Source organism: Rattus rattus, chromosome 16 (assembly GCF_011064425.1).
Source record: "Rattus rattus isolate New Zealand chromosome 16, Rrattus_CSIRO_v1, whole genome shotgun sequence".
Classification (NCBI taxonomy): Eukaryota; Metazoa; Chordata; class Mammalia; order Rodentia; family Muridae; genus Rattus; species Rattus rattus.
The window spans coordinates 12,455,294-12,482,709 of NC_046169.1; the positions used below are offsets into that span (position 1 = coordinate 12,455,294).

Sequence of the window (27,416 nt, forward strand, 5' to 3'; positions counted from 1 at the left end):
GGGACAATATTCAAAGAATAGCATCTCCTTCCTGCTCTTGTCCCAGCCATGAGGTGAAACTCTATCTTCTGTCCCCAACAGTTTCTGTCACAAATAGGAACAAAATGCTGGCCTGCCTCCCCCATGACAGGAGTCTGGGCTCTGGGTAGAAGAGGGGACATCGGACATCAGGGCACCCACAGCCATGGTCCTGGCTCTGCTGCCCAGCCAATAAAGCCAGAAAGGGTAAGGAAACACATGCTGGGTGTCCTAGCAACACAGGGGACATGGGAGAGTCCACAATGTAAAGCTAAGCAGACAAGAAACTCCAAGGTCGTCTCTGGCTACACAAGAGACCAATGTGGGCTACTGACAACTTAGTGCAAAACAAAAAACAAAAATTAAAAAAATAAAAGGAGGCGTTGGGGTAGTGATAAGAACCAGGAGGCCCACCCTGGCCAGAGGGAAGCAGTGGGAATCTTCCCAGAAAGGGTAGACATTTCACTGGCGCTTCACGCTTTGCTTCATGGCCTCTGTGAGGTGAGTGTCTCTGCTTCATGGACACTGTTCCCACCGAGATGTTCTTCTACCTCATCCTCCCCACAGCCTAAAAGCCATGGACCCAGCACCACAGGTGAAACCTCGGAAGCCGTGAGCCAAACAACCCTTCCCTCTTTTAAGTTGATTTGCTCAGGTGTTTTGTCACAGTAATGAAAAGGGAACAGCCATTCACCTACAAGATGTACACACTCCCCTTACTGCCTCTGTTCACAATGGAGAGAGTCGAGCCCACCCTCCTCCTCCCTCAGGACTGTGCCTGGCCTTGCTGGTCAGCTGGGATAGTTGAGAACAATGAGGGTCACTTCAGAAAAACTGTGTGTGTGTGTGTGTGTGTGTGTGTGTGTGTGTGTGTGTGTGTGTGTGTGTGTGTGTGTGTGTGTGTGTGTGTGTGTAAGAGTTTCAACAATACACAACACAAAGACAAAACAACACAGCTGTGTCAGGAGTTTATACAGCTGGAGACAGAAAAAATGTCATCAAAGAGAAAAGAGCTGAGCCCCTACCACCACCACACTGGCCTAACTGGTGGCAGGAGCTGGGCAGCAGCAGCCTCAGGGTTGGAGAAGTGACCTTTGCCTTCCACTGCCAACCCCATCACCCCCACTTCAGCCAGTCTCACAGGGCACAAATTTCTTGAGGAGCTTCTCAAAGGCACCTGTGCCAGCCTTGGTGAGCAGAAAGGCATTCTAGCCACAGAAAAGAACCGCTGTGTGAGAGACACAGGTCAGAAATGTTGGCGCTGGAGAGATGGCTCAGACATCCACTTGCAGAGGACCTGAGTTCAGTTGGAATTACCCCCATCAGGTGGCTTACAAATTCCTGTAATGATATCTAGGAGTCTGCTGCCCTCTGCTGGCCTCTGTAGGCAACTGCACTCATGTGCACAGACACACACACATACTAATAATACACACACAGCCACATAACCCATGCTGCAGGGTGGCCCAGAGCTCTGGCTGCGAGGAACGAGACAGACCAGAGCCCCCTCCTGCAAGGAAGAAGTGAGCACGTAGCAACTTCCTGCCTGCATCTCAGTTAAGGCTGCAAGCCACACAACATGGGGGCCCCTGTGGTCAAGCACCCAAGGAGCATTTCCTTAGCTTCTGGGGAACCTTTGTTTTAACCCTGCAGATACCAGAGTACCCTCAGTCACTGGTTGGCTAGTATCCTCAGGATAAAAAAGTGCCAGGAACTGATTTCTCGGCATTGGATGGTCCATCTTGCTGTGCTAATTCTCTGCTCCCCAGCTGTACTGGGAAGAACTGGCCTTGGCAAGTCTGCGAGAGCTCAGTCGCCGCCTCAGGGAAGAGAACTTGTCCCCCAGGACCCTGCGCAGTCCCACATTATCCTTGACACAGGGCATGTATTGCTTGGTCACTGGGAGCTGCCCTGTGAACATCTCCCACCGATCCAGTGCATCCACGGCTGCATCCACCTGGACCAGCTCCTCTTCAGCCACCTCCCTCTCCAGGGCCTGGATGCACGCATCCAGCCACTGTCTGTATTCCTCCAGGGCATCCACAGGCCCCCCGAGTTTCAGCAACACTTCCGAGGCCGCTAGGGAGCTCAGTCCTTCCTCAGACACTGGTTCAGGCCCATCAGGAAACGTATGACTCCACGCATCAGGGGTGATGGGCTCTGACGGGCTGGTGACAGGCTCCGTGTCACTCTCACAGCCCATGCCTGAGTCAGCACTGAAAGGCAAGGTGTCCTCTGACACAGATGGCTCCCCGGCCTCTTGACCAGACCACATCTCCACCATCACCCGAGTCCAAGTGTGCAGTCTCTGTGGGAAGAAACATAGGCTGGGGTTAGTGAGGGAGCATGGGGCTGGAGCCATGAGGGCTCTTGAAGTAGGTGGGTCTAAGGATGGGAGTCCAGGCCGCAGCCCAGCTAGACTTCCCAACTCCCAGAAGCCCACCTTTCACAGGTACTTGGCAAGCTAGCTGTTAACCCAGCCATTGCTAAGAGTTAAATTACATGAAAATTACAGTTAATCTGAACTTTGAGTGAGTGAGTGTGTGTGTGTGTGCGCACACGCAGGTGTGAGTGCACACTCACAAGTGTAGGGTGCACACATATGCATGTGGAGGCCAGAGATCAACACCAGGCATCCTCATAACACCAGAACTCAGAAGGCAGAGGCAGGCAGATCTCCGAGTTCAAGGCCAGCCTGGACTACAGAGTGAGTTCCAGGACAACCAAAACTACATAAAGAAACCCTGTCTCAAAAAAAAAGTTTATTTTCCTCCTATTTTTATTTGTTGTTTTCCTTCTTTTAAAAAAATATTTAGCCTGGCATTGTGGTATATGCCTTTAATCCCAGCAATTGAGAGGCAGAGGCAGGCGGCTCTCTGTAAGCTCAAGGCCAACCTGGTCTACAGAGCAAGTACCAGGACAGTTTAATGAAACACTGTCTCCAAAAAAAAAAAAATGTGTTTATTTTATGTGTAAATTATTTTATGTGCCTGAGTGTATCCACCGGCACCCCATACATGTAGTACCCAAAATGGCCACAAGAGGGCATCAGATCCTCAGACCTGGAGTTAACTGGCAGTTGTGAGCTACCAGACACGGGTACTGAAACCAAACCACTCTTAACCACTAAGCCATCTCTCCAGCTCTGAGTTAAAATGTTTTTAAGTCAGAAGGAGGAATCAACACATTTCCTGCCACTAAATGCCACCTACTGTCAGCTGTGCTGTGACATTAGCTTCCTAAAGTACATCCCGATGGACGCCTTTGTGATACAGCACATCCTCAGATGTGCTATTATCTTGTGTAACAAGGACTAGTGTGTCCCACCTCTGCTTTGAGGCTGGGTCTCACTTAACTCCGTGTCCCCTACCCGAATCCTCAGGGACTGTCCTAGCGACACTGAGCTGACTCTAACTCCTACAGCAGCCTCCACTAGGCCTCATGCCATATCCCCACAAGGACTTGGCCACCCCAGGGTGCCAACTCAACTCCTGGTGACATACATCCTTTCAACTCCACATGCACACCATGGCGCATGTACACACACACACAAACAAATAAACAATGAACCTTATAAAACTGAGAGGCAGCTGGAGAGATGGTTCAGCAGTTAAGAGTACTAGTTGTTCTTCCAGAGGACCCAGGTTCAATCCCCAGCATCCATGTAACTGACAGCCATCTGGAACTCCAGTCTCAAGGGACCTGACACCCTCTTCTGACCTCCACGGACACCGGACACACACATGGTATGCATACATGTAGGCAAAAGACCCATACACATAAAAATAAAACTTTTTTCTTTCTTTCTTGTTTGTTGTTTTTTTGTTTTGCTTCAAGATGGGGTCTTCCTAAGTAGTTCTGGCTGTCCTGGAACTCACTATATAGACCAGGCTGGCATCAAACTTACTGTGATACCCCTGCCTCTGCCTTTGGAGTGCTGGGATTAAAGGTTACACCAACACCACAAAATTAAAAAAGAAAAATATCTGCGGGGAGGGAGGCTTCCCACATCCAGTAAGTTGAGCCTCGGCACTGAAAACAACTCATTTTTACACAGACAGGAATGCCTCCTCCATGCACTGAAAACTTTTAACTTGATTTCAACCAAAGGTGGATTTCAATAAAAAAAAAAAAAAAAATAAGCAGCATTTGCCTTTGACCCCAAACCCTGAGCCTTGCAAGTGTCCTAGTTTGCAAACGAGCCTTCCTACTGAGATAAAGGTTGGGGGTTGCTTGCAGCAATACTTCATGCTGACAGCAGAGGGCAGCACCTCCTCGCCAGCTCAGCCGAGAGAGGCTCCCCGGCTGGCTGCCCCTCTGGACGCCAACTTGATACACTTCCCCTTTGTCCTAGGGCTGCACTGCCTCTGAGTACAGGATCCCTAGTGTCTGGCTTGGAGCAAAGTAAAGGAAAGAAGACACGGAGATGTAAAAAAGGAGCCTCCCCAATGCTCTGTAAACACAGCACTTCGGGATGGGGGGGGTGGGCTCTGCACCTGCCCTTCTCCACCCACTGTAGCCTGATGTCTCTACCACTGCCACTAGCCTGGGTGTTCCATCTGCCCACCCACCACCCACCCCCAGGAATAACAGTGCATGCATGTCCTTTGGGGCTGGCTCTTTGTGCTCGCTCTCTCTCTCTCTCTCTCTCTCTCTCTCTCTCTCTCTCTCTCTCTTTCTCTCTCTCTCTCTCACACACACACACACACACACACACACAGAGTCCCCTCCCATTGCCTCTGTGTGGCTGTCCTGCACCCACACACTCACCTTGTACCTCTCCAGGAGCCTGAAGCCCAGGAGGTGGTGCAGTTTCCTCAAGCAGATGGGACAGAGGTCCAGGGGCCGCCGGAGCGCCTCATCCAGGCTAAGCACCCCCTGCAGGAGGCAGCGGAGCCAGCGACAGCTCCCCAGGCCCAGGAGGTGGCAGAGCTCATGGCAGGTGACCTAAGGGGGACAAGGCCTTGCCTCAGCCTCTGCATCCTGTAACTCCCACCCAGGGATCCCCAAGCCCACTGGGCAACCCTGGAAGAAGTCCAACACCTTGGGTAAGGACAGATCCCTGGATGGTGATCCAAGCATCTCCCTCACTGCATCCTCCATAATGGCTCCAAGAGGCCACACAGCATGAGGAGGCTTAGAAGCCAGCCAGATCCCAGAACCCCATCGGGTCCTATTTTTGAGGTCTTGAACCGTGGGGTCTTTTAGTCTTGGACCACTCACTCTAAAGTCAGGGACCTCCTTCCTTTTAGCACTGACTTGCAAGAGGCCTCTGGTCCTTCCTGTCCCCCATGCTCACCTTGCAACACTGAACCATGCCCAGGGCGCTGAAGCACAGGGTCCGTCCTCCCTCCTGTGGCAACGTCTCAGGGCCACCTGCTGCTGCCTCCAGCAAAGCTGAGTCAGGAATGCTGGACCAGGCCTGCAGGAACTCCCCAGAGAAGCGAGCAAAGCTACACACACCCACTTCTGAGGAAAGAAGGGACAGCCATGGCTCCTGAACCCAGGGTGAAACCACCCCAGCCCCTGCAGCCCAGGGCAGCCAGGAGGACTGATCCTCCTCACCGTATGCAGTCAACTCTGGGGATCAGCCCCTTGCCCAGGCCTCAAATTCATGCATACACATCACCCCCCAGGAGAGAACACCTATGCCATGACCTGCACTGGTGGGCTGCGACCACATCATCCCGTCTCCAAGGCAATGGTTGCTAGGACCTCAGCTCACCATGCCCCGGAAGAAATCTGCCAAAGGTGAAGGTCCAGGCATCATGGGGGTACAGGTCGGCCAACGTGAGGCCCAGCACGCACAATGCATCCCCCGGCTTGTTGTTCTTCAAGAAGGACAAGATGCCATCTGCAGGAAGAGGGTCAGGGTGGGTGGATGAGCCTCCCATTCTGTCTCTTGGTCTGGAACCAGCCCCTCTCAAAGCCAGATGTAGAAAAGCCACATCTGTGGTGGGACCCAGAACTCAGAGCAGCTAAGGAGGAGGAGATGACCCAAGGAGTGTTGGGCCTGGCTCGAGAGCAAGGCCATGGATTCTGAGGGCCAGTCATTTCCTGGGTCTCTGTCTCCTGGGTCATGAGAGCTGATCTGGACACAGCAAGGCCATCACCACCTTCCACATGGGGTTGGGGGAAGGGGCAGCTGGGCTGAGGAGAGAGCTCAGTGAGTATAGTGTTTGCCATGCAAACATGGAGCCCGAGTTTGATCCCCAGGGCCCATGTAAAAAAGCCAGTCCCAGGGGCTTGTGGGAAACAGCTCCATCCCTGCAGATCAACACCAGTCAGCCTGGACAGATTAGTGAGACCCAGGCAGTGAGGGACCTGCCTCAGACAAAAAAAAGAGGTTGTCAGAGACTGAGAAGACCTAACTGAGGTCTTAACCTCTGGCCCTACACACACACACACACACACACACACACACACACACACACACACCTCTCATACACACTCTCACACACATACATATACACTCATACACATTCACACACACATGCACTCTCTCACACACTCACACTTGCAGACATACATTAACATACGCACTCAGACTCACACACACACTCACACATATGCACAGTCACACATGCTCACACACTCATACATTTCAAACACATTCACACACTCTCACACTCACAAACATTCACACACACACTCACACACTCATACACACTCACACTCACAGACACATCCACATACATTCACATACAATCCCATGCACGTGCATACACACACACACACACACACACACACACACACACACACACACACATATAGAGCAAAAAGAGCCCAGAAGGGAACAGGTACCTGATCAGTTACCCCCAAAATACCTACACCCAGGTCCCTAGGCCCAGGGAACATATTACCTCAAACAGCTGTGATTACAGGTGAGGACCATGGCTCACCCAGACAGTCAAGGTCAGAGCAAGGGGCCTGAACCCCTCAGAGCAGAGGGAGGGAGAAGAGGGAGCCCTAGGTGGCCAGTGAGACTCGGGAAAGCCAGGGAGTGACTGCAGAGGAGGAAAGGTCAGGAGACAAAGGGTCTGCCCAAGGAAGTCTGCTAAGGACAGAGGCAGAGAAGGTGGTTGGGCTGGGAGCACCTTCGTGACGATCAAGATGGAGAGCAGCACAAGACGGGGAAGCAGCTGCAGCTGGGTCTGCCAGCCACTGCTAAGAAAGTAGGAGCAGAGTCCCTCCACCTCCGTTACACAGTACCAAGGGAAAGAGCACACTGGAGCAGGACCAGGCCAGGGGAAGAGAGCAGGGACTTCTGGGTACCACCAAGGGCATGGTCTTCGGGGAGAATGTCCCGGCTGCAGCCCACTGTGTGGATGGTGGGACCGTACAGGGAAAGATGCAAGGAGTAGGGGATAGTGGAAAGCGGGAGAGGACGGAGACACAGGGAGACAGAGAGGGTAAAAACCGCAGGGCTATGTGACCAGCATGAGATCATCCTAGCTGGGAGGACAAGCAGAGTGGGAGACTCAGAAGAATGTGTTCACAATTCAAAGCGCAGGGGATGTGGTTGCTGGTAACAGAAGTGTGGAGCACACCACTGTCCAGCAGAGATGGTCTAACCACGAAACTTCAAATGTTTCAAAAAGGGCTGGAGAGATGGCTCGGCGATAAGAACACTGTTCTTACCAGAGGTCCTGAGTTCAATTCCCACATGGTGGCTCACAACCATCTACAAACCCTCCTCTGGCATGCAGGCATACACGCAGACGGAGCACCCATACATTAAAAAAAAGAAAGAACACATGAAAGTCCGAAAGCCTTTTTACAAAATAATATAAAAATTATAAAAATATAAAATATTTGTTAATATTTTAGTACGATATAAAAAGAAAAGTCTAAAAATCATTTAAAAAACATAAATAGGGGTTGGGGATTTAGCTCAGTGGTAGAGCTCTTGCCTTGCAAGCACAAGGCCCTGGGTTTGGTCCTCAGCTCCAGAAAAAAGAAAAAAAACATAAATAAAAAATGGCCTGGTGGGTTGGGGATTTGGCTCAGTGGTAGGCGCTTGCCTGGGCGCAAGGTCCTGGGTTCAATCCCAGCCCCCAAAAAAAAAAAAAAAAATGGCCTGGGCTGGAGAGATGGCTCAGTGGTTAAGAGCACCGACTGCTCTTCCAGAGGTCCTGAGTTCAATTCCCAGCAACCACATGGTGGCTTGCAACCATCTGTAAGGAGATCTGATGCCCTCTTCTGGTGTGTCTGAAGACAGCTACCGTGTACTTATAGATAATAAATGAAAAAAAAAAATGGCCAGTCTGGTGGCATAAGCCTTTATTCCCAGCTTTCTGAAGGCAGACAGTGGGCAGACCTACTGAGACCCAGTCTCAAAATTAAATAAGTAAATGAAAAAAATAATAAAATAACTCTCAAAATTGTAAAACAAAAAAGAAGCAAACTGATTTTTGACAGAATATTTCATGTAAACAAAGCTACTATACAAACATTTTTTTCAGTGTTTACAGGGTTCTGCATGTGCTATGCATGTTCTCTACCACTGAGCCACACCCCAGCCCCTCACTGGGGGATTCTAGGCAGGGGCTCTACCACTGAGCCACAACCCAGCCCCTCACTGGTGATTCTAGGCAGGGGCTCTACCACTGAGCCACACCCCCAGCCCCTCACTGGAGCACTCTAGGCAGGGGCTCTACCACTGAGCCACACCCCAGCCCCTCACTGGGGGATTCTAGGCAGGGGCTCTACCACTGAGCCACACCCCAGCCCCTCATTTTACTTGTTAAACAGGGTCTTCATACATAGCCTAGGCTGGTCTCAAACTCACTTTACAGCCCAGACAAACCCAAACTTTAAATCCCCCTGCCTTAGCCTCCTGAGTAAGTAGGCTAGGAGCTCTGCACTATTCAGCTGACCTCAATGAATTACCTGAACCAGATACCTGCTGAGAAAGCAGGGCCAGGAGAAGACCGGCCCACAGTGCAGTGAAGCCGGGCTGTTCCAAAGGTAGGACACAGACCCTGGAGCCAGTGCCCTACTCCACCCGCTGCACTAGGCTCCTGCACCCAACACAGGATGCAGGCTCCCCCCCCTCCCCAAGGGTCACAGAACAGCCCAGAAAGAACCATGCCTTCCTTCATCATGCATAGCTGTGGGGGGCGGGGGAGAGAAGACCCTTATGAAGGAAGACTACCCCAGGACCAAGATTTCCCTAGGAATGTTTTTCAGAAAGCCTTGGACTAATGACCAAAACTAGGAAGTCTCTGGGCACTGTTGTGCACTCAAGCCGGGAGCTGAGGCAGGAGGATGACAAGGTGAAAGCCAGCCTGGGCTACATGCCCACAAAGGAGCAGAGGGTGTGGCTCGGTCCCTGCCCCCTCATGGAGTTTCATGACCTCCTGAAACTCAAGTTCCAGGGTCTACAATGCCCTCTGGCATTGAGCTAAATACCCAACCCCGTGCCAGCTGCTTTTGCAGAAGACCCAGGTTCGGTTCCTGCACCTACATGGCCGCTCACACCAGTCAGGAACTCCAGTTTCAGGGGATCCGAGGCCCTCTTCTGACCTCTACAGGCACCAGGGATCCATTACACGCAGGCCAACACACGTAAAAGAAAGTGAACAACTGTTAAGGTCTTAATTATCTAAGTCAGTCAGTCTCGGGAGTTTGTGATTTTAATCCCAGCACTGGGGAGGCAGAGCCAGCGGCATCCCTGGGGCTCACTGGCCAGTCAGTTTAGCGAGGTCCAAACCAGTGAGAGAGCCTGTCCTCATAAAACAAGGTGGACAGCTACTGAGGACCGATATCTAAGGTTGTCCTCTGGCTTCCACACACACACCACACCATGCACGCATGCGCCTGCATAAACAAAAAACATCAGAAAGGTTCCTTCCCTCTCCCAGGGCTCCTTCCTCCCAACTTTTCCTTCCAGAAGGGTCTTCAGCTGCACGGCAGAGCCCCAGGTTATCCCCACAGCTCGCCTCACTTACCTGTGTGAAGCTGGAGCCCATCGGTGTCCCGAGCGGGTCTTGAGCAGCAGTTAATGGAGGCAGAGGCTACAGAGGGCAGGCACTTAACTCGAAGGCCCAGGAAGAAAGCCTCCGCACAGCTTCGAAGGTGGTCCAGCAGGGGGCATCCTGCCAGCCCCTCACTCAGATCTAACAGCACAAGAGCCCGTCAGCCTGATGTGGCCTCCTGCCCAATGGGCCCACCCATGCTGGCCCTGTGGGTGAAAAAAGCCAGTCTCCTGACTGGGCAGGCAGCCCCCTGTGATAACTCCGGGTAGGCATGGAAGTGGCCACAAGAGGGCAGCCTACATCGGTAGAAGCTGGCCCGTGCTACACCAAGAGAAACAGCCTGGCTAGAGCTGAGAGGCACCAGCTGTTAGTGATGAGTCAGGACATGGGGGGTGGGGGGGAGCAGCCACCAGAGGGAGGGGCACAAGCTCATCCTAGGCTACTTGGACAGGGCACAGATCTAGGATGGAAATGGGTCAGTGGGTGCAGGGTCTCCAAAGCTGTTAGAGACCCAGGCTTGGAGGCTGGGGTGTGGCTCAGTTGGTAGAATGCTTACCAAGCATGCATGTGACCCGACCTCATCCCTGTAAAACTGGGCATGGTGGTGCACATCTGTAACCCCAGGACTCAGGACGTGGAGGCAGGAGGATCAGGAGGGTCAGGAGTTTAAGGTCATCTTTGGCTAAATAATGAGTTCAGGGCCAGCTCAGACTACATGAAATCCCCGTATCAAAAATATAGTGAGAGGGCTGGAGAGACGGCGCAACAGTTAAGAGCACATACCACTCTTGTAGAGGATGCAAGTTCAATTCCCAGCACCCACGTTGGGCAGCTTACAACTGTTTGTAACTCCAGCTCGAAGGGGAGCAGACATCTCTGGCCTCTAAGGACACACGTACTCCCGTGAACAAGCACGCATACAGATACAAATACATATATTAAAAATAAAAAGAACTGGGCTGGAGAGATGGCTCAGCGGTTAAGAGCACCCGACTGTTCTTCCAGAGGTCATGAGTTCAATTCCCAGCAACCACATGGTGGCTCACAACCATCTGTAAAGAGATCCGGTGCCCTCTTCTGGTGTGTCTGAAGACAGCTACAGTGTACTTATATATAATAAGTGAATAAATCTTTTAAAAAAAATAAAAAGAACTAAAAGAAGAGGGAGGGAGAGAGGGAGTGAGGGAGGGAGGGAGGGACAGAGGGAGGGACAGAGGGAGGGAAGGGAGAAGAAAGACAGATTCTAGGTCTAACCTAGTCCTCCTACAAAGACCCAGCAGATAACGTGGACGGAGTGACTGACTCTAAAGCAGGCGTGAGCACTCTGCAGGCTGTGGTGCTGGCCATCAGAAACCACAGGGCCCATAACGCTCTGATCCTAAACGGCTGCAGAAAACCCAGGCTGGGGCTGAAGAGATGGCTCAGTGGTTAACGGCACTGAGGTTCTGAGTTCAATTCCCAGCAACCACATGGTGGCTCGCAACCATCTGAAATGAGATCGGATGCCTTCTTCTGATGATTGAAGACAGCTACAGTGTACTTATATATAATAAATAAATAAATCTTTTTTTTTTTTAAAGAGAAAAGAAAACCCAGACTGGCCACTAAGGTGCCATTCTAAGGGCCAGGAAAAGCAGGGTATGTCAGTGTCTCGGAGACCAGTACCCTTCATCCCCCATTCTGAAGCTAACAGCCATACGTGTGGCCCTCTGCTGGGCATGACTCTCCTAACTTGGGTATACCCAGAACACAGGGCCCAGACTGCCCCTCATTCCTCCCTAGCATCTCTGGCTGAGGCGTTTTCTAAGCCCGGGTTGCTCCAACTCTGCCAGTCTCTTCCTGATGAAGAGACCTGGAGGGACTCACTGGGGCTCCCTAAGGTCTCTCCACGTCCAGTCCTGTGTCTTCTAAGAGAGCATGAGGCCAATTCGGATTTGCCTTCAGACCCTCCTCCTCCTCCAGAATCCAGCTCTACCACCAGGCGAGCCAGAGACAGCCCCAACCTCAGCTTTCCAGCTGATAAAATGAGTATTCCTCTGAGCACCCAGCACGGGGCCCAGGGCAGTGTGTGTTATGGCCAAGCCATGGCTAGGACTGGGAGCGCACACCTAAATAACCAGTATAGACGAGGGTAGGGGGATGCTAAAAAGACAAGTCACTCTGCCAATCTGAGGACCTAGCTGACCCCAGACTATCTCCTTCAAGCCAGTTCTGCATGGGCTGTTTCTTATTGGGGAATCTGGGCAGGGGCTCTACCACTGAGCCACACTCCAGCCCCTCCCTGGGGGATTCTAGGCAGGGGCTCTACCACTGAGCCACGCCCCCAGTCCCTCACTGGGGGATTCTAGGCAGGGGCTCTACCACTGAGCCACACCCCCAGCCCTCATTGGGGGATTCTAGGCACTGGGGGATTCTAGGCAGGGGCTCTACCACTGAGCCACACCCCCAGCCCTCATGGGGGATTCTAGGCAGGTGCTCTACTACGGAGCCACGCCCCCAGCCCCTCACTGGGGGATTCTAGGCAGGGGCTCTACCACGGAGCCATACCCCAGTCCCTCACTGGAGGATTCTAGGCAGGGGCTCTACCACTGTGCCACGCCCCAGCTCCTCACTGGGGGATTCTAGGCAGGGGCTCTACCACTGAGCCACGCCCCCAGCCTCTCACGGGGGGATTCTAGGCAGGGGCTCTACCACTGAGCTACACCTCAGCCCCTCACCGGGGGATTCTAGGCAAGGGCTCTACCACTGAGCCACACCTCAGCCCCTCACTGGGGGATTCTAGGCAGGTGCTCAACAAGTGAACGACACACCCAGGAGTCCTGATGACTCTGGCCCACTTCTCCTACCTATGGGCTGCAGGTAAATGTGTTTCCGGGCCAGGCTCTGCTTCCGGAGCTGCAGAGAAGCATGGAAGGTCTCGAAATCCTCAGGAGCCTCTGGACGGCTTAGGAGCCAGTCGAAGGCTGAATGGATGAGTAGTGTGCTGAAGAGAGTCCGGTGAGGGTTGTAGGCCTCAGACAGGAAGAGCCTCTCCGACGGGGAGAAGGCTGAGGTGTAGAGCTGCTTCAGAGCCAGATCGCAGGAGATCAGCGCATCCTTCAGGGCCCGTGGCCCAAAGCTGAACTCCTGCGGTGGTCTGCACTGCACCATGGTGTGTGTTTGGCTCTTGGCCACTCCTTTGATTTCCTTTTCCGGGCCATGAATCTCCCAGGGGACAGCCACGGTCTCCTGTAGAACCTTCTCTTGAGCTTACAGAGTAGCTGAGTAGCTGCTCAGAGCTTCCAGGAGATGGAGACTGGACTGAGAGACAGTGAGGCTTAATTCTGCCTTGTTCTGGAATTTCTCAGCAAGGTGAGGAAAGCTTGCTGACCCCCTGCGGAAGACACACGAGGCCAACAGTCACTGCTTTGAGCACAGGTGACTATCTCTTAGACAAGAGGCCGTTTTCCTGTGAACTGGAGTCAGAATGATCTCATCTACACTAGAAGGTACCATTCCCTAAATCAACTAGGAAGGGGTGTGGCCGTGCGTGCGTGCGTGCGCGCATGTGCGTTGGGGGCAGGAGGGAAGAGGTTGACGTCAAATCTATTGCTGTCCACCTAACTTTTCGAAAGTCTCTCACTGAACCCGGAGCTTAAAAACCAGACTGGCTGATCACCAGGCCCACAGATGTGCACGCTAGTCTTCACATGGTTATTTGGACCCAAACTCAGATGCTTGTGTGGGAAGTGCTCTACCCACTGAGCCATCTTCCTGTCCCAGAACTGAGCACGGAGGTGCCTTCTCTCCTCACAGAGATACATATCCAAGGGATTCCAACTCTTTGAGCCCTCAGAAGCAAGGGGTATATAAAGAGGTATCTACCCTTCAAAGCTAGGAGGGTTCCTTCGCGAAAGGCAGAGGCTGCTCCTTCTGCCTTTTACGATCACAAGATAACCCTGCCTCCTCACAGAGCCACCCAGGCCCTCCTTCCAAACCATAGGATTCCTTGAGGGAGCCCCGTGTGCATCCAGGGGCTGTCTTCTGGGGAAGAACGTAATTTCTAGACAGCTCTAACAGTCAGGAGCCAGCATGCTGGCCACAGCAAACTGGACCTGGAGGCAAGCAGCCAGGAAGACAGACAGAGGGACTACAAGCTGTGGTACTCACTGTCTACCAGAGTCCTCCCTCCCAGGGAGTGAAGATTGGAACATGGGCGTGGGAGTGCTTTTATCAGGTCATGCTTGGCTTCAGCAACAGGCTGTTTTGAGCTTCGCTTTGCATCTCAGTGCAGAGCGGTCAAGTGAGGTGGGAACACAGACCACGGGAGGTAAGGTGCTGCCTTCTCTGCCCCAGCGTGGTCAGCTCCCCAAGGAGAGGAAGTGCACAGTTATGGAGGCCCCGCAGGCTGCTAAGCACCTGACTCCTCACACATCTCACCGACCTATTTTTGTTTCTGGATGCCAATCACACCACCTCCTCAGACACCCCGGCTCTGCCCCAGAGCTGCACACAAACAACACCCCAAGCTTAAGGCCAGGAGCCATGCTGTCTTAGGGTGACCTCTGAATTATGCTTTAAGGCTGTAGCTACTTCAGCTTGTCTGTCTGTCTTTCTTTCAGTGCTAGGGATGGAACCTATGGCCTGATGTATGTTAAGTAAACCCTATCCCTGAGCCAAGCCCCAGCCCCTCACTGGGGATTCTAGGCAGGGGCTCTACCACTGAGCCACGCCCCCAGCCCCTCACTGAGGGATTCTAGGCCTGAGCCACGCCCCCAGCCCCTCACTGAGGGATTCTAGGCAGGGGCTCTACCACTGAGCCACACCCCAGCCCCTCACTGGGGGATTCTAGGCAGGGGCTCTACCACTGAGCCACACCCCAGCCCCTCACTGGGGGATTCTAGGGAGGGGCTCTACCACTGAGCCACGCCCCCAGCCCCTCACTGGGGGATTCTAGGCAGGGGCTCTACCACTGAGCCACACCACTACTCCCAGAATTACCTTTAGTGTAACTAGAAATGACCTATGTGTCCTTTCTCTGGAGTAGCCTAGGAGGGTCTACCTCACAGCTTCTTCAGGAGGAGAAAAGAGAGCAGGCTCTGGTATCGCAGACAACCTGAACCACTCTGATCAACATCTTGCCCATCTCATCAACCACTCTGAAACCCCTTAGAAGCTGGGAAGTAGTGGTGCACACCTTTAATCCCAGCTCTCAAGAGGCAGAGACAAGCGGATCTCTGAGTTCCAGGCCAGCCTGGTCTACAGAGTGAGTTCAGAACAAGGTCAGCCAGGGCTACACAGAGAAATCTTGTCTCAAAAAACTGGGCAAAAAGAAAGGAAGGGAAAAAAATCCCTCAAGATTACTTTGTGAGTGAGATGGGTATGTGTCTGTTTGTCTGTAGGTGTATCTGTGTGTGTCTATGTGCATCTGAGTGTCTGTCTGTGTGTTTCTATGTGTGTGTGTGTGTCTGTGTGTACCTGTGAATGTGTGTGTACCTGTGTGCATCTGTATGTGTATGCCTATGTGTGTGTCTCTGTGTTTGTGTGCCTGTGTGTGTGTGTATGTGTCTGTGTGTGTCTGTGACTCTGTATGTGTATGCCTATGTGTGTGTGTGTGTCTGTGTCACGCACATGCAGAGGCTAGAAGTCAACATAGGCATTCTCCTCAATCACCTGCCACATTGTTTTTTGAGATAGGGTGTCTTGTTGAACCTGGAGTTCACTAGTTCAGCTAGACTGACTGTCCAGCGAGCTCTGAGGAGCCTCCCATCTCAACCTCCCCCCAACAGTGCTGCGCTTAGAGATGTGGGCTGCTACTCCTGCCCGCTGGCTCGTATAACATCCACTGAGCTACCTCCCCAGCCCAAGACCGTCTTTATCCAACACTTCATTCAATCTCTGTAACAATCTTAAAGTGTGGATATCATATTTACCCATCCTATTGCTAAATAAACTGAGGCTCAGAAAGGCAAAGCCATGTTTCAAAGCCTGCATGGCTTGCTTGGATCCAGACTTCTGACTTAGTTCCTTCCCTCTAATTCTGACTCGTGGAACCACTGTTGCCCATAGGGTCTTCACCATGGGCACCCAATTCTCTTTTACCCCCACACATACTAGTCAGGGTCCCTGCTGCTGCCAAACACTCCTGTGAAAGCAAAGACGGGGTCTCGCTATGTAGCCCAGGCTGGACCAAGAGCCTCCCACATTAACCTCCTACATGCTGAACTTACATGCATGTTACATACACCGGGATGACAAGTGCTTGCTTTTGACCATGGTTCAGCCATGCCATTCCAGTCACACTGTTCAAGGTCTGTCCCCTGCAACCTACTCACAAGGGCTGTGGCGTACCTATGAGCATGCTCAGAGAAGCCCAGCAGGAGGAAGCCAGACCAGGGAAGCGCCCTGACACCTGCTCTGTGTGCAGCGCCACAAGACAGCCCCCGACCCCCAAACCAAGGCTTGAAGAAATGGGGCACACCAGCTCCAGAAGACACTGGATGCTGTATGTCATGCCTGCAAATCCAATACTTGGGTGACTGAGGCAGGAGGATCACCATGAGTTCAAGGCTAACCTGGGCTATATAATGAAACCCTATCTCACAAAAACAAAAAACAAACAAACAAACAAAAACCCTAGAAGAAAACAAAAGCAAGCCAAACAAGTTGCAACAGAGCATGATGGGATATGGGGGGAGGGGATAGTGACCACCAAAGGACTCACCTTCCAACATGGACCTGAGGTGGTTTTGACAAGGTCTGAGTTGGGCACCAGAGTAAGCAAGCCCCTCTGTCCCGTCTCATGGCCTTCTCTGAGGTCTAGTAGCCCGGATGTCTACACAGATAGCATTTCCTCTCAGGCAGGCTGTGTGACCATATTCACCTTCTGGGGTTCTGAGAGGACGCTCCTTTCCCCACTCTCGGCTACTAGCTCAGTTTTTCCACCCTGCACGGCCAGTCTTCACAAGACCACATTTCACACAGAGGCTGAAGCTACAGGAGGAAGTAGTCCTGGCAGCCAAAGCAGCCGCAAAAGAAGCTTCAGGGACTGTGAGGGACCGCCTCCCCCGCCCCATCCTCTCAGCCATGCTATCCTCTGGAAAAAAAAAAAAAAAAAAAAAAAAAAAACCTCCAAGATGGTCCCTAGCTGTCCTCCGTGTCTGTCACGGTCTGCTGCCAGCCTCTGCTAATGATACGGCAGTTCTGTCCAGTAGCCTGCCTGCATCCCACAGAGCTACAGACACTACCGTTTCACATAGGGAAACTGAGGCACAGAAACGATAGCGATTGGCTGTAGGTCACAGGGAGAAGCAGGAACTCCTGGCATGATTCTAAACCAATGGTTCTCAACCTGTGGGGTGCAACCCCTTTGGGGTAGCACATCAGGCTGCCTGCATATCAGATATTTACAAAGTATAAGAGTAGCAAAATTCCAGTTATGAAGTAGCAGCAACAAAAATAACTTTTTGGGTTGGGGATTTAGCTCAGTAGCACAAGGCCCTGGGTTCAGTCCCCAGCTCCGGAAAAAAAAGAAAAAAAAAATAACTTTTTGGTCGGAGGTGGGGTGTGTGTGCGGGGGGGGGGTTCACCACAAAATGAGGAGCTGATTAAAGGGGTTGCAGCATTAGGAAGGTTGAGAACTGCTGTTCTAGACAAAGGCAGTGATGTAGCACCCTCTGCCTGTATCCCCTTCTGCCCTCAGACTTGCAGCAATCCTCCTGCCTCAGCGTCCATCAGAACATCCAGCAGAGGCCTGGCTTTTAGACAAGAATCACGCTCTGTTTCTTATTATTCTGGAGACTACAGAAAACGCCCAGCAGCTGCAGCGGTTCATTTACTGAGGGCCAAATCTCGAAGGCGATTTGAGCAGCCTCAGGGAGAAGGAAATGCAAGATGCAAAGGGGTTGGGGAGGGGGGAAGAGCTTAGACAGCATGGGGAGGTCTCGCCCCAACCCCCGTGCAGACACCCCCACCCTTGCTTGTGAGCCCCAAATTCTAACCCAATTTCCCTCCAGTCAGTGAAGCGGCTATGCTTGGGACAAGTTCGGCGGAGTCTACCTGAGCCAGTTGTTTGGATTGACAGGTGGCTTTACCTTCCTGGAGCTGTGACATCACCTGGCGGTCACTCATGCCCCTCCCAGACACAGGCTAGGGAGCAGCCCGGTAGCCAGAGAGTTCCCCTGACTCTCTCTGCGGGGCATCCCACAACAGTCCACCGGTCCTAGCTGGGAAATCCTTCAAGGGCTTTCCCAAAGCCTCATAACCCCCATCTGAAGATGACAGAGCTGTTACCTGGACCTGGGGAGCTGCTAGCGGGGAGTGAGCGCCCTGCCCCTTGGGACCCAGCTCCGAGCTGTCTGGAACCTGACCACCAGCGTAACATGTATGAAATCCCAGTCACCAAGGCTCGCCAAAACCTCTATCCAAGTACACCGAGTACATCCCATGGTCTCCCTCATAGGGGGACGCAGCCACCACCACCCGGACGTCCCCCTGACTTGCGCTTGCTGGAATCTCCACTTCGCAGCGCCACCCACACCCACCCCGGCCATCAGGTCCCCGCGCCTGTGGTTGCTCTCTGAGCGCCCCCTACCTCGCAGCCCTGCGCCCTCCGGAGCTGCCCCAGAGAAGCTTGGTGTGCGGGTCACGGGGACCAAACCGGTGCTGGTGTGACGTCAGCACGCGAGGCAGGGACTGAAGCGGGATCTGGTGGAAAGTGCGAGAGGAGGGCGGTAGGAAATGGTGCCACACCCTCCCCAGTGGCTCTAAGACTTCTGATGTCTGTCTGCTCAGGAGCACGTGGGACGCTGACACTCCCAGCAACGTGTGCCTCAGAGCTCATCTCATAGCTCGAGGAGAGGAAGCTGGAACATTCCAGGCCAGCCTAGGACACCAGAGGAAAAGTCAAGCGAGGGGGAGGAGGAGGGGGCGGGACGTTTCTGTATTCCCACAGCTGATGCTGAGGCAGGAAGATTGAGGGTTCCAGGCTAATCTGGGCTATATATAGTGAGAAGCTGTCTCAAAAGCAACCAAGGCCAAAAACAGCTAAACAAACGCACAAACAAAATAAAACAGGCAAGAAACCCCACCCCAACCCCGTGTACAAGGTCCTGCATCGGAAACCCAGCACACCATAAACCAGGGTGCCTCCGACTTTCTACATAACGAAGGGTGACCCTCCTGCCTCTACCTGGAGTTACAGGGGTACACCACCACACCCACTTGTGCAGTGCTGGGGACTGAACCTACAACAGGGCGAGTACTAGGCGAGTACTTTACCAACTGTGCCACATCTCTAGCCCCAAACAGTATTCTGAATGCTTCCAGAACATTCTTGCCACAGCCACCAACAAACATGTTTGTTCCCATTTTACTGATGGAAAAACTGAGGGGCAAGGATGGAGCCACAGACTGGAAGCCCAGCTAAAGACCTCCCAATCTCATCAGGTTCTTGTGTTGTTCTTATTCCTCTTCTAGAACATTCTTCCTCCTAAATACATTGCTCTGATAGGGACCTCAGGAGGCTTCCCTGTTATTCCAGGTGGATGCTACGTCAGAGGTTTGCCTATCTCTCTTGTTGTATCTGAAGACCCCAAACAGGACCTGGTAGTGAGCAGGCGTTCAATACATACTGGCCAAGTGCAAAGACTCATAACCTGCCAAATAAATTATCTTGAGCTGGTATAGACCATTCACTGAGTGCCACATGGTCCTGTTTAGACACTTAACAAACACTTTCAATGCTGCCTGGGAGGGGGGGGGAGAGTGCATGTGTACCACCCCAGGGACCAAAAAAAAGGGGCGGCTACAACCATTTTGGAGTTATATTGCTCCTGGGCTCTTCTCTGAGACCAACTATTTAGGTTGTCCCTGGGGCTGGCTAGGGATACCCAAAGGCCACCCCATGGGGACTTTAGCACCTGCTAGCAGTGACTCTCCTGTTCTCCTCTCAGAGCCCACCAGCGGGTCACTGAAATCTGAGACCTCATGCCCGGCCTGGGTCTCAGCATGGCGACATGCAGGACCAGGACACCCAACTCCCTACCCCAGAGCCAGGCTTGGAGTCTGGGATAGCTAGCTTTGTCAGCTTGTCACCTCCTAGGATCACCTAAGAAGAGAGTCTCAGGGAGGAATTATTTACATTGAGTCGGCTTGTGGGGGATGGGCTTATAAACTGACTGATGGGGTTGGGGGGAATCCAGCCCAGTGTGGGTGGCACCATTCCCCCGGCAGGGGGTCCAGAGCTGTGTAAGAGTAAAGAAGTGGGGGTTGGGGGTTTAGCTCAGCGGTAGAGCACTTGCCTAGCAAGCGCAAGGCCCTGGGTTTGGTCCCCAGCTCCGGAAAAAAAAGAAAAAAGAAAAAAAAAAAAGAGTAAAGAAGTGAGTTAAGCACAAGCAAGCAAGCCCATATGTATTAGTTCCTTCTGCTCCTGGCTGTGGTTATGATGTAACCAGTGGTTTTCAGTTCCTACCTTCACTTCCCTACTGTAGTGATCTGTAATCTGAAACTGTCAGCTAAGAAACCCTTTCCTGCTATGCTGTTTTTCTTGTCCTGACATTTTATCACAGCAACAGAAACCAAACTGATGGGGGCTTCCTGTTCCTTTCCAGGGCTGGGAGTTCTGATTTAAAAGTGCTGGTCCCGGTGAGAGACTGCTACTTTGTTTCTTTGTGTGTTTGTTTCCAAACAAGGTTTTTCTGTGTACCCTGTGGCTATCCTGGAATTCTCTCTATAGACCCGGCTGGCCTGGAACTCAGAGATTCCCCCTGCCTCTGTAGCGGAAGTGCTCAGATTAAAGGCATGGCCACCTTTTAATAGGGTTTCCATGTGTAGCCCAGGCTGACCTTTAACTCCATCCTCCTGCTTCAGCCTCGGTAGAGTTGGGATGATAGGCTCGCATTTCCTCACCCAAACATTGCTGTCCCAGCTAACCCTCTAACCGCCCTTTCTCCTTGGGTGTCGTCAGAAAAACATACTCCTTCATGATTGGAAATCACCAGCCTTTGCAGTCAGCCTACCCTCTCCAGCTACATTCTTTGAAAACACCCTGCTCCCCACCCCCACCCCCCAGCAGCGGTCTATGAATGTCTGAGCCATGCATCACCATTATTTCCAGGGGGCAAAGGAATTTTCCTTTTAAAAAAAAGATTAAAAAATCATGATCAATGGTAAACATCCGATGTAGAAAATGTGGGAACTAAAAAAAAAAAAAAAAAAAAAAAAAAAGAGCAAAAGGCAAAGGGTGACGGGTAATCCTAGAACCAGGCCTCTTTCCTAACTTCTGATATTTTTTTCCCTCCATATTTAAAACCATCTCTCCCAGCCCCACTCTGGTTTTCCTGGACAGGGTTTTTCTGTGTAGCCCTGGCTGTCCTAGAACTCACTCTGTAGACAAGGCTGGCCTCAAACTCACAGGAATTTACCTATCTCAGGTTCCTGAGTGCTGGGATTAAAGGCACGCACTACCATCACCCAACTAAAAACATCTTAAAGGGATTGTCCTCAAACTCTCTGGTAGAGGCCATTTCCTTCCTTCATCTTCTGCCCTCTCTCCCTCCTTCCCTCCTGCTGAAGATTTAGGTCTCGCTATAGAGCCCAAGTTGTTGGCCTCAAACTCACAAAGTTCCTGTCTCTTTTTTTCCAAGTGCTGGTATCACAGGCCTGCACTGAACCCCTGCTAGAATACCACACATTTCTGATAAGTGTTTTCTGGTTCCCTCTGTTAGCGCAAAAACTAAGACTGTGGGGGAAAGAGCCAAGTTCTCTCCCAAAGCTGGTTACTATGAAGAGGTTGTAAGGAACTGGGAAGATGGGTGAAGTGCCTGGTATGCAAACTGATCTGAGTCCTAGCAGCCCAGAAAAAGCCAGGCATAGAGGCCCAGGCCTGTGATCTCAAGCTCACCACTGGGAGCCTAAGCCACCGCTTGGTTCAGTGAGAGATCCAGCCTCAAACCAACCAAGGAACGAACCAGGCTGGATGCTAGATGTGGCGTGCACGTCTTTAGTCCCAGTGTTCAGGAAGCAGAGGCAGGAGGATCTCTGTGAGTTCCAGGTCAGCCTGGTCTCCATATCTCAGGCCAGCGGGGATACATCGTGAGACCCTTTCTCAAAAAGCCATAAAAACCTAGTAGGGAGAGCAATTGAGGCAGATACTTGAGATCCACCGCCGGCTGGCATGTGCACACGTAAACAAAATCGTGGACTGCTCATTCTTGTCTCCACTAGAAGGTACCAGAGCTACAAGACCCAGACCTCGGATCTTAACCTTGGAAATGTAGATGAACATGTCCCCAGTGGAGATTGATGAACTGGAAGGAACCCCCTGACCCCCAAGGCAGGTGGTCCCCAGGCCAGGACTTCTTGGACGCAGCCACATCCAGCCTAGGCCATTGCCTATCAGTCACCCACCCCATGCAATGAGACACACTGCCCTCTCCCCAGGCAGGACTCCAGACCTCTAGAATATTCTAGAAGTAGAACGGATCCCTGTCCTCTGAGCCAGGCACCCGTAGGGCTCACTGCCATAAGAAGTTGCTGTCGTCCCCAGGCCTCCACTTCTCCAGAGTTAGTGAGACGGTCCCCTGAAAGATGGGTTCACCCAGGCCCTCAGCAGAGGCACTTATTTGGAATGAGAGGACAAAGCAGGGGTGCGGAGGTGAGCACACCCTGCCTGAGATACAGCGAGGCACTTTTGCTTTGTTTTATTTTATTTTTGTTTTTTTTTCAAGACAGCATTTCTCTGTGTAGCACTGGCTGTCCTGGGATTTGCTTTGTAGACTAGGCTAGCCTTGAACTCAGAGGTCTGTCTGCCTCTATCTCCCAAGTTCTAGGATTAAAGGCATGGGCCACCATTGCCTGCCTCAGTGAAGCCATTTTATGAAAAGGGGAACGAGGTCTCACGGAGTCTGGGGGGGGAACCTTGAACTTCCCACATGGCTGAAGAGGCCCTTGAAGTTTTTATTAGTATGTGTCGTGCATGCGGGGAGGCACCAGCCAGCCATGATGCACATTTAGAAGTGAGAGAACAGCATGCAGGAATCAGTTCTTTCCTCACACCCTGAGTCCCAGGGATTGAACTCGGGTCCTCAGGTTTGGTGGCAAATCGCCTTTAATTGCCGGGGCATTCACTGGCCCAAATCTTGAACTTCTGATCCTCCTGCCTCCGCCTCCTGAGTGCTACGCTTGCAAGAAAACACCACCACGCCCGCTGTTGGCATTGAAGGATGAACCCTAGGGACTCATGTATGCTAGGTAAGAGCTCTACATCCCAACCCATCCTGTCTGCCAGACAGGAAATAGCAGCCACTACAACGGGAAGGAGGGAACTCACTGTGTAGCCCAGGCTGGCCTCAAACTTGCAGCAACCTGCCTGCTCAGTCTCCCAAGTGTTGAGATTACAGATGCGAGTCGCAATGCCCCCTAAACTGGTCAACTTTAAATGGGTGGCCTCTGTGGCATGCAAATCACATCTCAATAAAGCTGTTTAAAGAATATGTACATGTCAGATGTGGTAGCACACACGGACCTGTGGGTTCTAAGCCAGCCTGGTCTACATAGTGTGTGCAGGTCAGCCAGGAGCATACAGCTGAACTGCATAGGGCAAAGAAGGAACAATGTAGCCACAGGCAGCTGACAGGAACGTGGGTTCTCAACCTGTGGGTCGCGACCCCCAAGAAATTTTATATATCAGATGTTTACATCGCAACTCAGTAGCAAAATTACAGTTATGAAGTAACAGTGGAATACTCTTACTTCATTTGTAAAGGACAGCATTTGTGGTTGGGGATCACCACAATATGAGGAACTATATTAAAGGGTCACAGCATTAGGAAAGTTGAGAACCACTGCGGGGGGAACACAGTGTACCCCACACTTCGGCCTTGGGCTTCTGGCAGCAGCAGTGACAATACATGTGCACTGTTGTAAGCTAACCAGTGACAGGAGCTCGTTCCATCGGGCGAAGAGCAAACTGCTTCACACCGAAAGCGTTGGAAGGATTGGAGGAGAGGAGCAATGTTCTTGGCACAGTAGTAGTCCCCAGTCGGCCGCCCTTGGTTCAGCAGACATCATGTGTGCCAGGTGCTGGGCTGCAGTGGGGCAGGCTGAACCCAGATCGAATGCCAGCAGAGAAAAAGAGGATGCAGGGGGTTGGGGATTTAGCTCAGTGGTAGAGCGCTTGCCTAGGAAACGCAAGGCCCTGGGTTCGGTCCCCAGCTCCAAAAAAAAGAACCAAAAAAAAAAAAGAGGATGCAGAGGGGGACAGGATCCAAGGACAGCATTTGAGGCCAGTGCCACCCAGATAAACAAGCAGAATGAGTTGGAACCAAGGGTAGGAAAGGGTCCGCCTGGGAGAGGAGCTGCTACGAAAAAAAAACCATGTGCTGGGGCTTTGCAGTTGCATCCACAGAAGGTCTAGGAGCAGAGTGTGGACGAAGCCACATGATAGGTTGGACTATGAGGCGTCATCAAGGACCCCGAGGGGCTCCCACTGCCTTGCACTGAGGCCATCGGACAGGGACGGGGTTGGTGAGGGACAGGACCAGGTAAGTGACAGGGAGATGGTGGCAATAGAATCCAGCTGTGGACAGCAGGGAAGTGGCATGCATGAAGTTCTGTGTCCTGTCCCCAGAGCTGCATAAACCGGCCATAGTAGCATAATCCCAGCACTTAGATGATGGAGGCAGAAGGATCAGGAGTTCAAGGTCATCCTCAACTACATAGAGAATTGGGGGCCAGCCTAGGTTACATGTGACTCTAAGAGAGAGAGGAGAGAGAAAGAGAAAGAGAGAAGGAGGAGGAGGAGGTGGAGGAGGAAGAGGAGGAGGGGAGAAGGAGGGGGAGGGAGGGAGGGAGAGAGACTTAAGGTGTGCTCAAATTGGGTAGAAGACTAAAGTCTAAGATTCCTTCCTGTGCCCCTCCCCATCCACCATCTTGAGAAGAGCCCTCCCCTCTGTCTACTGGGGACAGCCATATTTCTGGAAACATTTTATAGAAGGGCCGGCCAGGGTCAGCTGGGACTGGGTACCAGGGACCACAGCTCTCTGGGTCTCCAGTGTCCATCCCATCCTGGAACAGCTGAGGACCCTTCCCAGGCCTCTGAGAGTAACAGAAGACCCTAGGCATTAGAAGTGTTTTGATTCAACGGTGGGGGTGCACAGGGCTCCAAAGCAGGCCCAGCCGGCCCTGGCCAGGGTCCAGCCATCTATATCAGTCTGTGAAGCCGCCCTGTGAGCAGCCCAATTAGTATTCACACCAGGTCCCCCAGTTCTGAGATCCCTTGTTCCCCCCAGACAGCAGCCAGGGTGACTAAGACTCGGGGGGGTGGGGTATCAATGGAAAATTATCTTCAACAAATAGTAAAGGCCTTACGTCGGGGTGCACAGGATAGGGAGCTGCCAACTATAGAATGAAGACAAGCTCCTGGGGATTCCCAAGGCTAGACCAAATCTGGGCGTGGGCATTAAGACTGGGATTTGTCTAGCCTCTAGTTTATCTTCTCCCTACCTAGGTCTGGCTCTATCAGCTCCCCCAGGAGAGAGCCCACCTGTTGCTTCCCCAACAGAAGTATATTGCAGGCACAGAGGAGGGTTTGCGGCATGCCCAGCGACATCTGTCCCTGTCAAAGTTCTCGATTTAGAGTTGCCTGAAAATGTCACCAAAGCCCTGCACTGGGACACCAATAACATAAAACGGCAAGTCATCTCAGGGTGCCCCAAGTAGGCTGCAGAATGAGGGGTGTTCCACACAGCAGCCCCCTTATTCATTGCATGTTTCTTTCTTCCCACCCCCTGGCAGGGAGGGGAGGTGCTGGCTGACAAGGGGCTTCAGGGCTATGCCCTGGTATGGTGAAAGCCTTTTTAAATCCATTTGTAGGTGGGAAGCATCACCCTGGGAAGGCACAGAGTACATAGGAGTGGATGCTAGAGAGAGAAGGGACTCCCGGAAGAGAGCGTTGACCCAGACAGGCTTGTAAGGAGCCAAGGCCAGGCCTGGAAACACCAGACCCCTGTGGCATTGTCCAAACAAGCAGGCCGCACCCAGGTAGCCTCCAATGTGGGAAGACTCCTGGAAAGGGGCTCTGAGTGAGACCTTCAGATGGAGGTTTGGTCCTCATGTCCACCATGTGCCCAGCGACATCTGTCCCTGTCACCTCAGCAGGATGAGGCACGAGCATTCCCTTCTGGGAACCCAGAAAAGCTCATTCAGGAGACCATGGGCACTGGCCTGGGAGCCCGTGTAACACTCTGGGCCTGGGGCTTCTGGTGGCTCTAGGTACCTGGAGGGTGGGGTCACCAAACTAGCTTCATCCCCCACATAGGTAAAAGAGCTGTGGGGTGGGGTACAAGAATAGAGACTCAGTAGCACCTGGAGGGCATGGCACTGTCCTTAGATCCTGGAGAGGTGGCCTGGGGACCCAAACTTCCTCTTACACGGTCTCACACTGTGGAGGTTGCAAGCCTCCCAGACACTCCTCGGCCCCACCCACAGGCTTACAATTACTTTCAAACATCTGGTCAACCACCAAATATTCCCCACCCCCATCCCCCCGACTGCCCAGCAAAACTGGCTCCACCTGACCTCTCTCTGTTCCAGTCCCAGCCCGCTGCACGGTGAGATCCTCAGGTATCCCTTAGTCTCACGGGAAAGCCCCCTCTTGTCCCCGGGGCATCGAAGCTTCCTAGCCACCTGGCTCACCCCAGTGCATCTCCACCAGCTCTGTCTGTTCCAGCCGCTTGTCCTCCCACTCCACAGGTCACCTCTGTGGGTGCTTCCTCTAGCATCCCCACTCTAGGAAGATGGGCTTTTTAAACTGGAATGCGGACGGACCCACCATGTTCAGCCCTGCTGGCTGTCTCTCCTCTTTTCCGGTCTCTCTTCATCGCTCGGACTCCAGGCCTTACTCAGGTAAATTCTCCACCCAGATCCGCCTTCTCCCCTTCACCTGGCTGACTCCTGTCCAGTATGTAAGCTTCAGGCCCAGTAGCTGCCTCCTCCCAGAAGCCCTCCAGTCATGCACTCCTGCAGACGGAATAATTACCTGAGTAGTGGCTGTCTTTGGCCAGGAGGTCCACGTTGAGGGTGGGGACAGCAACCACAGGGCGCATTGGTCTGGTCTCTCAGCACCTAGCGATGCCTAGCCTGTAGTGCACATATCCCAGTCAGTCCTCTGTTTCCCAATTCTATGCACACCCAGCAGCCATAACACCCAGAGCGCATGCACACAGGCACAGTTCCCTCTGTTGACACACATGCACATGTATGCACACACAAGAGCGCACACTCCCGGACCACATCTGACATGCCTCATGCAAGCACTTACGTGCCTACCCAAGCCCTAACTCACCGTACACATGCCACACACCGCCAGGCACGCTCGTGTCACTTCAACGGGTGCCGGGAGCTGGGTAGTGTGAGCGCTGCTGGCCGCCTCTGCCTGCC

At 52.5% G+C, this 27,416-nt stretch overlaps 1 protein-coding gene across 1 annotated transcript; it reads right to left on the bottom strand.

Moving 5' to 3' along the window:
* Positions 1–970: 970 nt before the first annotated feature.
* Positions 971–27,410, bottom strand: Amz1 (archaelysin family metallopeptidase 1). The gene is made up of 8 exons (XM_032886918.1): positions 27,322–27,410; positions 27,016–27,116; positions 12,845–13,371; positions 9,972–10,139; positions 5,744–5,872; positions 5,318–5,487; positions 4,789–4,965; positions 971–2,326 (listed from the first exon to the last, which is right to left on the bottom strand). Exons 3-8 carry the CDS (start codon positions 13,146–13,148, stop codon positions 1,769–1,771), a joined length of 1,506 nt encoding a protein of 501 aa, XP_032742809.1. The 5' UTR covers positions 13,149–13,371; positions 27,016–27,116; positions 27,322–27,410; the 3' UTR covers positions 971–1,768.
* Between the last annotated feature and the right edge of the window lie 6 nt (positions 27,411–27,416).